This window comes from Ambystoma mexicanum, chromosome 1q, assembly GCF_040938575.1.
Source record: "Ambystoma mexicanum isolate Mex_15411 chromosome 1q, UKY_AmexF1_1, whole genome shotgun sequence".
NCBI classification, from domain to species: domain Eukaryota; kingdom Metazoa; phylum Chordata; class Amphibia; order Caudata; family Ambystomatidae; genus Ambystoma; species Ambystoma mexicanum.
The window spans coordinates 70,143,035-70,156,053 of record NC_090922.1 but is presented as its reverse complement, the minus strand read 5'-3'; the positions used below and the strand labels follow the sequence as shown (position 1 = coordinate 70,156,053).

At 45.9% G+C, this 13,019-nt stretch overlaps 1 protein-coding gene across 2 annotated transcripts in view; it reads left to right on the top strand.

Moving 5' to 3' along the window:
- CDH1 (cadherin 1) overlaps positions 1-13,019 on the top strand; it is a 398,557-nt gene that overhangs the window by 134,875 nt on the left and 250,663 nt on the right. For both annotated transcript variants that reach the window (XM_069635549.1, XM_069635548.1), the window contains exon 3: positions 7,500-7,714. In XM_069635549.1, the coding sequence (XP_069491650.1) occupies positions 7,500-7,714 (215 nt within the window). The remainder of the gene's footprint in view (positions 1-7,499; positions 7,715-13,019) is intronic.

Below are 13,019 nucleotides of genomic sequence, written 5' to 3'. Positions count from 1 at the left end.
CTGCTAAAAGACTGCGCATACGGCTGTGGCTGTTTTAATCATGGAGTCCTCCAAATTTCTGCAGGTCACTTAATCCTTTGGCCTGTCCTAGTAATCCCCTGGCAGACCACTGTTGAACCCATGAGATGCAGTGAGTAATACACTGCATACGTTTGTGGCTGCTATCATTTTTTCTTCCATTTGTTTGCCCAACAGCATAGTAAGCCGTTTATAGCTTGGAAGAGCTTTGGAGGGCATTTAATTCTATTTTCTTATTTTACAACTATGTACAAGCGTAAGCCAAGTCACGCAATGCCAGAACCCTGCTGTTAGGCTGCCCACCGACTTAAGATGTGTTTGTACCGGGTGGAGGATCGGCACTAGGACCGCAGCTGACCACTTGGTCCTACCTCATAGTTTTGTGAGACGTGTCAGAGATGATGCGCCAAGTTGCACAAAGCTGGTCCACCGGAGTTGGGCATTCCACGTATTTTAGGTTAGTCTGCACTGGGTGGGAGGCGCCGGTATAGCAGGATTATTGCAAGTAACTTTTGACACCAACTTTAAACGAAAATGTGTATTTCCTCATCTATTGGGAAATGGAAGGCAGGGAGACAAACCATTCCAGTGCGGTTTTCGAACAGTAGACGTAACCTTCGCAGACCCAAAATGTCGATTGGGAGAAGCTCATTTCAATCCTTATTCAACCAAGGGTGGGGACGAGGTGTTCTTCCCAATGCTCGCTCAGCAGTTGCACATGAGGATTCTATTTCAGACGTAGTTGTTGGTCATAAAGCTGACATTTTTTGTATTACAGAAACCTGGTTTAAAGCAACTTAATTGCATATATTGATTTCCTTGTACTGGAGGACTATACAATATTCCAAGAGGACCGAATGTTTAAATCGGGAGGTGTCACTATTAGTTGACATTTTTTTTTCATGTTCTCAGTTGTCTTGTCCACAATGTTCATCGTTTGAATGCATCGCTTTAAAAATTCGTACACATGCCTCTACAGCTTTTCAAGTCTTAGTGATTTATCTCTCAGCCGGCGGCCGGCGGATAGTGACATTTTGGTAACTGAATTAATGGAGGTGATCACTAATGCTCATCTACTGTTGCCTTTCTTTTTTGTAGGTGATATTTTAATATCCCTTGGGGAAAAATCATGTGTGCTCATTTTAATAAGTTATCTCTTTTCTTGGATTCTTTGAATGTGCAACAAAATAGTTGCATGTCCACTCTATCTTGAACTGGGTAATTAGTTGAGAATTGGCATAATTAGTGTTGAACGTGAAGGAAGTTGACTGATCAGATCATCATTTACTGGTAATTAGCTTAACCTTTTTGAACGTCTCATTTATGAAGGGCAAGAGAAGAGAATCCGTTTCTAAACAGAATTTTTCTTTCTTTGATGAGCCAGGTTGATCTGTTCTCCCAAATCCTCTGGGGATTGATAACGCCATTTTCTTACAATGGATGAAACTTGTATTAAATGTAATGACAAAATGACGTGATGTGCATTAGATAATATTGCAGGCAAAAACCATTCTGCTCCTTGATTTAACGAGTACTTAAACAGACCATGTGTAAGACGCAAAGCACGTAACTGCCGATCACATCCAATAGCTGGGAATTTAAGATGTGAGATTAGCAAGAAGACCCTATGCTAAGAGTATTGCAATGGCAAAAATGAGTATTGCGCGTTAGCAGTAGTCCGCAGCAAATCAAGCCAAAGTGTTATTTTCTCTCAAATGTGATGTCAAACGCTTGCTTATTTCAATAACCATCTACAATTAAATTGAATTGTCAAGATGTTGTTCCATTCTCTTCAAACAAAATCGAACATTTCTGAAATGAAATACGGGGGTAGTCCAGGTAATTTCAACAGGTTATGTAAAACGTCAAAGGTTTGAGAACCGTTACAAATTTTTTTTTTCCGAACTCGAAGCTCCCTTTTAATGTTTAACAGTAAAATAATCTTTTATGGTGACTATGCTGGCCTGGCCTCCAAAATCAAGGAATTCTTTCCCTGTTTTGCACTGCTAGTGTTGCAGCTTATCCATCTTTCGCTAGGAAAAGGACACTTCCCGGTGTACTTGTGGGACAAGTCTGTTTTTTGAAACAAGGGCTAGACCTGGTTGCCTAGCACATTACTGACCGGTCAATTCCTTACCATTTCTGGGCAAATTACATGAAAAAGTGGTTGCAGTACAATTAGGAGTAGATACATTTTCAAGAGTTTTTAGGGATCATGGGGGGGGGGGCGGCATAGTTTCCAAACATAAAGTTTCTATGCACCAATATGCGGACGATACCCAATTGTATTAAAGAATCTCATCGGAAGGGGATATAAAGGGCCTAACAATTGTTTATCTCATATCGTTGCATGGATGGCTGCTCACTTTTTAAAGTAGAATTCTTATTTTCGGCATTGCATATTGCTTTTAACAATAAGGTGAGAAATATACAAATATTTGAACATTTTTACGTTTTGCTGATACGGCAAGATCCTTGGGTTTCATTTCAGACTTGCATTTATCTATGGTGCTGTATATTTTTGCCCTTATAAAATTGGCACATTTTCCACGTTGTTTCGAAAAGTTGTGAAACCATTTTTATGAGACTTGCTTCTTTTATGCAACCAGTAGTATTGTCACGTATTGACTTTGTGAACTATATGAACTCTCGAATAGGCTGTCTTAAATGCTGCTGCTCCGTTAGGGGGTGCCAGAAAATTCGGCCTTGTCGCACCAATTGTATTATTACAGTTGCTTCCGCTGGAGAAGAGCATTATTTTTAAACTACTTTAACTACTTGGTATAGCTTTGAAATCAATTTATCGCCAGGCCCCACGACATCTTTGTGAAAAATTGCAACTTTCTGGCTGCTCCCAAGTATTTGGGAATGGGAATGTGAGTCCTCTACAAGTTCCTAGGTCCAAACCCTCATCGACTTTGAACCGGTCCTTTTCAGTGGCTGCAGTGAAACACTGAAATTTAGTCCCAGTTCAGATACATGTAGCACCACACCAGGTGATTTACAATTCCCAAAAGCTTTTAAAAGGTGTCTCTGGAATGCAATTTGTTAGCTCTTAAGTTGGTTTTAGTGGCGATCCGTATTACTGGATGTACATTTCTTTTTGAGTCCAGTTCATGGAACCGGAATGTCATTGGTGGTAGGTGTTTCTACTGCGCTGGGGGGTTGTTGGATATGCTTAGGAGGGTTTTTGTGCAATTTAAGGATTTTATGGAAACTGATTACACTATTTATTGTTGCATTTTATATGTATTTTTATCTGGATGTTTGATACTATCAACAACGCTCTGATATACTTTGTGTATTCACCCTTTTTAAAAATTCATAATGACTTAGTTTGCGGTCACTTTATTGGTAGGGTTTTATCATTAATGAAATGAGCAGGAAGAACAGTGTGCACTATGTGTTAAAAGGTGCAGCTGGACTGTGACAGATCTGTTCTACATACAAATTTGTATTTGTTAAATGTTCTTTTTAATTTTTATGCAAAGCACCAAGTAATTTGCATTGGTGCTATTTGTCGTCCTCCCATTTATCAATGGTGATCTCCTGGATGATTTCCAGGCTGGCTGAAGTTGTAAGGGATATGTAAACACCTTGAGGTCTGCCTTTCGGAACCAAAACCCCATCAAAGTGACATGGACTTTAGTTTGAGAAGACCGATGCCGCCCCAGGTGAATATGAGCAGGAACCAAGTTACAGATCAACAATGGACTGGCAGACCACAGGGGAGCTAAAACCCTAAATGAGTACTTAAGTGCTATTAAGCACACTGTGCCTTTTTGTTTACATAATGAAGGGGAATAAATGCTTATATCGTAAGTGAGAAAGGGATTTATTTACAGAGCAGTTTATTTAGAAACTGAACAGGAGGGGACTACGAGACCCGCAGGGCAAAATTCAATACTCGGAACTAGAGAAACTACAGCTAGCAACAAATCACCTCACGCAAGTAATGTCCGCACCACCGCGAAACTTGCAGGAACAGACAGAATACCTGCAGAAAGCCTCCCTCCTCCAGCTGAACACCTCAGTCCGAGACATCCTGGATTCGCCAATCTCAGGTGAAGAGGTAGAAGAGGCCATAAAGGCCCTTAAAACCCAAGTCCCCAGACCTGACGGATATACCACCAAATTCTACAAAATCTTCAGGCATCAACTATTGTCACCATTGGTGAATCTTTTTAATTCCTTTCAGGGGAACGGGCACAATCTCCCCCTCCATGCAAGAATCCATCACTGTTGTCCTACCTAAACCTGTGGGGGAGCCAACGAACCCAGCCTCTTACAGACCAATTGCATTGCTGAACATTGATGCCAACATCTATTCTAAGGTCCTGGCAACACGCCTTTCCCGCATCCTACCCGACATAATCCACCCAGACCAGACCGGATTCATCAGGAATAGAGCAACAAGCGACAATATCCGCAGAACAGTGGACCTGGCTGCCCGGGACTCGCAAGGCCTGGCACTCCTGGCCCTCGACGCAACCAAAGCATTTGACAAGGTGGACTGGACCTTCATGAACCTCACCCTAGAAGCCTTTGGGTTCGGGCCAGAGTTCCGAGCCATGGTTCTATCGAATTACAAATCACCAAAGAGACTTCTGAGGATCAATGGCACCCTCTCCACTCCAATTCCCCTGACCAGCCGGACCAGGCAGGGATATCCGCTATCACCACTCTTGTTTGCCTTGATCATGGAACCCTTTGCCCAAAGAATCCAACTAAACAAGTCTATCAAGGGACTCCAGGTCGGGCACTCCCAACACAAACTTGCCCTATACGCAGATGTCTTACTTACCATCTCAGAGCCCTGCCCCTCACTGAAACATGCCCTGGCCGAGATAGATAACTACGGAAGAGTCAATGGCTTCTCCATCAATTTCAATAAGTCCACGGCTCTTTGGATAGGCCTGACCCCGTCCGAAAGAGAAGCCCTGAACTCGCTATGCCCCATCCAGTGGAAGGCCACGGCAATCCTCTACCTGGGGTCCAAATCCCGGCGAACCCAAAATACGTTTACCGTGTAAACCTTCCCCCTCTTTAAGGAGGTGGAAGATGATCTGAAGCACTGGAAAGTACAGGAAATCTCACTAATGGGCCGCATCACTGCCTGCAAGATGAATCTCCTTCCCAGATTTCTGTATGCCTGCGTATCATTCCGAGTGCTTATTCCACCGCCAGCCCTTCGGGACCTCCAGAGGAACATATTCGGTTTTATCTGGAGGGGGAAAAAAAACTAGGATCCCCCAAAGAACAATGCTAGGCAATGCAAGATTAGGTAGCCTGGGGGTACCCGACCTACAAGAATACCAGATGGCAGCTCAATTAGCAAACACCCAAGCGTGGCAGATGTCCTCTGACCGCCCGAGATGGGTGGAACTTGAACAATCTCGCCTATCCCTCCCCCCCCTCTACGCTTTCTCCCGCACATTTCACCACCAACGCGGCAGACAGGAAGACTATTGCTAGCTACGAGGCACACTATAGACATTTGGGACAGGGTTCTTAGGAAAAAAGGGGTTCCCAGAGGACCGAGCCCCTAATCACCGGTGTTCCATAACCCAACCTTCTCGCCTGTTATGAATCCCCAGAATTTTAAGAACTGGATCGCAGGGGGCCTAGAGTCTCTGGGCCAACTGTTTTTGGGGGGGGAACCCTGCACCTTCATCCAATGCAAGGAAGCCTTTCAGCTTCGAGACAGGTTCTACTACATCCAGCTTCGCCATTGGTGCTCCCACCCGCAAACTCGTCACGCAGCAACTCGCCCCCACCCCCCCCACGGCATTGGAACTAACCCTGATGGATCAGATCTCTGCCTTATACAAACATTTCCGGGGAGACTTCCTTGCCTCTAAAACTCTCTGTATGGCTCAATGGGAGGCAGGCCTAGGTCATCCCATAGAGGATCAGACGTGGGTGGACATATGGACTCTGGCCCACTCATCTTCAGCCTGCGTCACCAACCCTCTGTGGTAGCAGCGTCGATACTATCCTGGCTGGACTACTGCAATTCTTTGTATTTGGCCCAACCCAGGGGTCGTCTCCAAAGATTGCAACACTGGCAAAACCTGGCTGCTCGGATGGCAACTGGAATGCACCTACAAAATATTGCTGCGCTGGTACTATTTTTTTTTTCTCACCCTCCCCGAGGCTCCACCACATGAACCAAACTCTTGACCCGGCATGTTGGAGACAATCCGGACACACAGGGTCCTTCCTCCACATGTGGTGGACATGCCCAAAACCCCAACAATTTTGGAGACAGTGTTTGGATATTGTTGAAGGAATTACTCAAACGGTGCTCCCACTAGAGCCTGACCCCATCCTGCTGGGTGCCCCGATCCCTGGAATATACTCTAGGTCTGGAACCAAAGCCAAGCTGTTGTCCCAATGCCTTCTAGCAGGAAGAATAACGATTGCCCGTTCCTGGAAATCTAGGGAAGGCCCACTCCTGCCCCTTTGGTGGGTCAAAGTATGGGATATTCTCAACGCAGAGAAGGTGACAGCGGCTAAGGCAAGGCTTCTACACCGCTTTCAGAACATTTGGGGCCCATTTCTTGACTGGCCTACAATTTCCGGCCCTCACGTACAAACCCCAACAGGCCAAGAGGATTCTATACAGCGGGAATACACTCCATGAGGGGGAGGAGGGATAAAAAGGGAGGGGGGAAAAACCCCCCAACTCCTGGGACTCTAAGCCAGCATCCACAATAGGGAATGGGGGAGGGGAAAAATGTGATTGAAATGTTGATTTGATGTAGAACTGTACTTGTTTTCCTGCCTTGGTTTAAAATAAACATATATAAAAAAAAAAAACTGAACAGGAGGGAGTTTTATTGACTGTGTGCAGAATGGATGTAAACCAAACCCCCCTGAGACCATGCAGTGTCCCACAAAGTATGTTTGCCAGGCCTCATGATGTATTGTTTGTGGCTTGCCTATGCCACCCTTTAGGCCACGCACAGCACCATTTGTCCACATGCTCTTTCCAGAGCACCCCTCGATTTCACATCCCACTTAAAGCACAAGGAATACACCAATATTTGTGCACTCTAACCTAACAATTGAAGTACCATACAACCCGATTCCCATTGAGATTTTATCCATAGGCCGAAATGTGAAACTTTGCGGGGCCAGTGGTTGAACATACTGTTCAGTTTGTTTCCATCTCACTAATGTCTTAAATTGTGTTTTTTAACTTGCACAGATGGAAGAATATGCATCTAACAATAGAGGGTCGTGCAAGGAATATTTTTCTTGGTCGATTTTTATCATGTAGTATGTTGCATCTATAAATGCAATTAATAAAGAAAATAATGTAGAATTAGAATAACCAAGTCAAATTTGACCACAGTTGGCTGTTTTGTGTCTTGTGTTTGGGAGTACCTTTTTCATTCACTGGCAAATGTCATCACAATGGTTCTGTAGAGTAATCATTCTGGATCGCCTGACCTCTTCTCAATTTTACTCCTTAGTGACCTTCAATGACTGCACGGGTCTGAATGACATACTGTACATTTCCGAGGATGAAAGATTTGATGTACAAGCTGATGGGATTGTCTTGGTGAACAAGCACCTGTGGCTGCATGACAGGAAGCACTTCATTGTCCGTGCTTGGGATGACTATGGCGACATGTTCTCCACCGTCATTCATTTACGAAGAGAGGGTCATCAACTTCACCATAAGAAGGTAGGATTCACCCCTATTGCGGCTTGTATGTGAAAATACTTTACATGCGTCTCACGTCATTGCCCATCTCAGTTTGACTGAAATTGAAAATATTTTCTGTTCTTTTAAACACGAAAGCTTGTTCAGTTCTAAAATGTATTGAACTTGGATCTGACCTAAAGGGCAGGCTCATTTACCCCCTGTGCGATTGGTGGTGGTGTTCCTTTAAAAAAAAAAGCCTGTGCTGTGCAGAAGCTAAATGAGATTTTGGGCTTTTATCCAATAGGACAGTCATACTCTGGTTTACTGCATGCTAGAAGAGTTCTCGGCGGTAAATCCCAACAATGTGATTTGTAGGAGGTTGTACAGAGTTACTGGCATGTGGGTAAACCGCTCAGCTCACCTTGCTGGAGCACCAGGCTCTTTGGTTACATCCTGTTTTCCCCACATGCCGAGACCGCCCTTCACACAGGAGCTTCCTCTGAGTGTTAGATTTATTTCAGATGGTCTGCTGTGTTCCCTGGTGAAGGTTCTCGATGTCCCTCTCCAGCACTGGAGTGGAATGATAAATGCCGGCAGACTGATAGTTACTGGTGGCTTGGTGTGCCACTGCTCCCATATCTGTGAGAAGGATGTCCTCCCTCTTACCTCTTTACAAGGCCAGAAGCCTACCCCACCCACCCCCTGGCTCTTGTTACCTTCTCCCTTCCATCCCCCCAGGCAGAAGGCTCATCATGCCAGCAATCCGAAGAATTATTTTGCTGCCAGTAGAGCTGCCTCCCCCTTCACTCTGAGAACAGGAAGATTATGCACCTTGTATGGCTCCTTTTTGTATAACTGCCCATTCTTACCAGTACACTGCCCCCTCATCCCTAGCAAATCCACCTATATGAGTAATGTATGCTTTAATAGTTCACCCCCCAATACTCTGTGATGGGCTGGGGTGTGATTGGGTACCCAATGCTGGGAAAGGCCCCTATTGTGGGTGGTTAGCCCCAGAGCACTGCTTGTGTTTGGCTACAATGTAACATTTATGAGACATTTCAGGTTACAAAAAGCACTATTTGATTATACATATATATATTCTCACACACAAATGTAGACCTTTGCGGGGTAGGGGAGAAGTCAGTCAAATGAGAAGTGCCATCGTTGAAGATTTTGTAGTGCTGTAGTCTGTTTGAAACCAAGAGCTACCAAACCTTGAATTTTGTCAAATGTTTAGTAATTTGATTGCATTTATTAACATTGTACTGGGACGATAGCTCTGGGGCAACACGTTTGTCTTGTAAGCAAGACGGCACAGAGCAAGAAAGGTTTGAATCCCGGTACCATGCTTAAAGATTGGCCTGCGGTATTTGTATTTATTATGTTTATATAGCGCTTTACTCCAAAACGCTGCACATTTTAACAGGATACATATAACATTAACATTTCAACAATAAACAGTAGAAGCAATTTACAATTATGAATCAGTCCAACAAAACAGTAAGTAGAGCAATTAAACTGAAGGGAAGAGGGACAGTAGTGCAGTAGAACTGAGAGGGGGGAGGGGGAATCTGATGGGGTAAACGGGTGAGAATGGGGGCGAGGGGAGGGAGATGATCATGGTGAATTGAAAAAGGAGGGAGGGGAAGCAAGAAGGGGTAAGGGTTTCATGGCGGGGAATGGAGGAGAGATTTAAGGGATGTGCGGAATGATTAAAAGGTAGGAATAGAGCGGATTGAGAGAGTTAAGGAGTTCCAATGCAGGGGGGGGGGCTAGGAGATGGAAGGAGCGGAAACGGGAGGTGGCACAAGGGGATGGAGGAACAGTGAGTAGGAAGTGGTCAGCAGAGCGATGGGAGCGGGAAGGAGTGTAGAAAGAGAGGAGGGAGGAGAGATGAGGGGGGAGCAAGACCATGGAGAGATTTAAAGACTAAGCAGAGAAAATGAAATTTAAGTTGGGAGTGAAAGGGAAGCCAGCCAAGGGAGGAAAGGGAAGCAGAGATGGAGTCACGGGAGGTGAGGAGATGGAGGGTGCGGACGGCAGAGTGGTAGATAGATTTGAAGGGGGCGAGATGAGAAGTAGGTAGTCCGAAGAGTAAGGAGGAGCAGTAGAAGCGGAGAGAGAAGATCAGGGAGGAGATTACAAGTTTAGTAGCATGGAAAGTGAGAGAGGGGCAGACTTTGTGAATATTAAAGAGGTGGTAGCGCCAGGCACAAGAGGTGAGAGAGATATGATGGGGGAAAAAGTGAGAGGAGTCAAAGTGAATGCATAAATTGCAAGCGTGGTCCGAGATAGGGAGATTAGAAGGAGGAAAATGAATGAAAGGAGGATGAGGGGGAGGAGTTGGAGGGGAAGAAAACTACTTCAGTTTTATCAGTGTTGAGGGAGAGAAAGCGGGAAGACATCCAGTTTTTAATGGCAGTAAGACAGGAAGAGAGTTTAAGATGGTCAGTAGAGAAGGAAGAGAAGGAAAGGAAGAGCTGAGTATCATCAGCATAGAAATGGTGAGAAATGCCAAATGAGATAACGGGGGCAAGGAGGGAGGTGTAGAGTGAGAAAAGGAAAGGGCCAATCACTGAACCTTGGGGAACTCTGTATTCCAGAGGCTGGGTAGGAGAGGAACAGCCTCCCCAGGAAACGGTAAAAGAGCGGGAGGATAGGTAAGAGCATAGCCAGTTAAGGACCGAGCCTTTGAATCCAAAGGAAGAAAGTGTTGAGAAGAAGGGGGTGATCGACAGTGTCGAAGGCAGCAGAGCGGTCAAGTAGAATAAGGACAGAGGATTGCTTAGTGTCGAGCGGAGAGGAGGGAGTTAAGGATGTAGGTGAGGGCTGTTTCAGGAGAGTGTTTAGGACGGAAGCCAGATTGAGAGGGGGGGGTAGGAGAGCAAGATTGGTGACAAAGGATGAGAGCTGCGAGTAGGCAAGGCGCACAAATAGCTTGGCGAGGAATGGGAGAAGTGAGATAGGACGGAAGTTAGACATGAGCAGGGGGTCAGCAGAAGGTTTCTTCAGAATCGGGATGATAGTGGCATGCTTGAAAGCAAAGGGGAAGGAAGCTGAGGAGAGGCAGGTGATGAAGAAGGAAGTTAAGTAGGGAATAAGAAGATGGTAGATCTTAGGGATGAGAAGGGAGGGGAGAGGGTCAGTTGGAGCAGATGAGGGGTGGGCGTTGGAGAGGAGGATGGAAACGTCTGAAGGGGAGACAGGGGAGAAGTCGGACATGCAGGTTGAGGGGGAGAAGAGATAAGGGGAAGGGGGGGGAAGAGTAAGAGGAGCAATTGATTTCTTTTTTTTTCTTTTTTCTGAAGGGCAAGGATCTTGGAGGAGAAGTTTGTAAAGTCAGAGGGAGAAAGGGTGGAAGAGGTGGGGGGAATCAGGGGTAGGAGGAGAGAGAAGATGAGAGAGAGTTTGGAAGATGTGACGAGGGTGGGAGGCTTGGGATTGGAGAAGTAGTAAGATTGTTTTGCTGAGAAGAGGCAAGAGTCCTAAAGAGAGTGGTAAGAGAAGTATGAGGTTTGGTTGGAAAGTGAAGGAGATTTGAGCCAGAGTCTCTGAAGACGTCGGAGGAGACGCCGCATGGAGAGAAGTTGAGGAGAGAGCCAATGAAATGAACGATGTACTCTTAACTCTTTAGGCAATTATAACTACTACAGGGTTGATCACCCTTTCTACCGCAAATGGTCCCACAAACCTAGGGCTGAATGTATTCTTGCCCTTTAATCTGCGATGTCTGGTAGACAAACCTTGTCTCCTACTTGATATTCTGGACTCCATCTCCGATGATGATCTGCAATTTTTATTTGTAATGTAATTTCCTGCAATGCAGTTATTGCCCTATGCACATTTTCTCCCATCAACCTTAATCTTTCCCCTACATCTGGACAAGGGTTTTCCTCCACACTCAATGAATGCAAAAATCAAGAATGAAACCCCTGATTGCAGAAAAAAGGGGACATCCTGGTAGCCATAGGCGTGTCTGTAACACTATCCCTATCGTGACATGTGTAGTACCCAAAATCCCTCACGCGCCGAGGTCCCTCGATTGTTTTTTTTCGCCCAGATAACTGGTCGCCCTATAGCAGAGCTCTTACTAGAGACATTGTTTATCTTACCGAATTGTCAGTTTATTCCCCGTTAAGTCACTTCGCCATAAGAACATCTTCGACGAAGAATACAGGGGAATCGTCTATGGCTGTGGATTTCGGCGCCTAAGATCCGGCAGCCGGATTTTTCCACAGTAGGGACCTCTGGCTGACCTATACAGTAGGGAGAGTGGGGTTGTGGTGGCCATATTGTTTAGTATGTCTTTCCTCCTTTCCCTTTTGGTCTGGTCATCCTTCCCTTTTGCTATGGAAATGACTCATTTTAGATTCTGCTGAAGTGTAGGGTCAGATCCTTGAAAGGACAAACACAGGACGTGTAACGCGTGTCTCCCCCTATAGCACAACGAGAACCATTGTGTGGCGTGCAAACTCATTCGGCCCAAGACCATTAAGGAGCGCTGTGTAAAGCGGTGGGCAGCGTACGGCATGTCACGCGTGGATCCTCCCTCCCCCACCGACAGGCCAGCCGAAAGTGACGGGGGTACTTCGGGTGACCAAACGTCCAACGCAGATGTTATAGACCTTGAGGTGGACACTTCTAGGCCCTCGTCGAAAAAGGCGAAAGCGCATACGGGGCCACCGAAAACTTTGCTGGTTCCCTCGGATCGTTCAGATCCAAAGCCTTCCCTGCTTCCGCAGCAGTGTATTGCGACTGGGCAATCAAAACAAACAAAAGGCGCTACTCCTAAATCTACACGCGTTGAAGTTCGGGAGCCCGACGCTAGTTCCAAGACCTCAGTAGGCCTGAAAACTAAGACTAGGCCTCAACCCGGAAAACCGCCCGCTAGGCCTCCTGGTGCCGCGGGCGGTATTTCTACTGCTGACAAATCATCGGAGCCTTTGTCACGACGATTCGGTAACTGCCCAAAGTAGCATCGGAAGAATCGCAGTGGCGGTGGGCCTTATTCCGGTTACGCCTAAAGTGATGGGCCAAGCCGCGGAAAAGAATTTGGCAGATTTGGTCCCCGATTCCGATGACACTTATACAGATAGCCAAGAGCCTCTCTCCGACACCCTGAGAGGGTCCTTACTACGCAACAGTGTGGAGAACGTCATTTCTCCTCGCGTAGGCCCATGTGGGTCCTCTAAATGGACTACAGAAAAGTTCAAGGGTTATATGGATCGGCTGGAGCAGATTATGGGTTATTCTGATCGGCCTCCCCCGAAAAGGGCTCGGGTAGACCCTAACCCCCAAATTCAAGAAGTCCAGCCTCATGTTTTCCAACAAGATGTGGTCC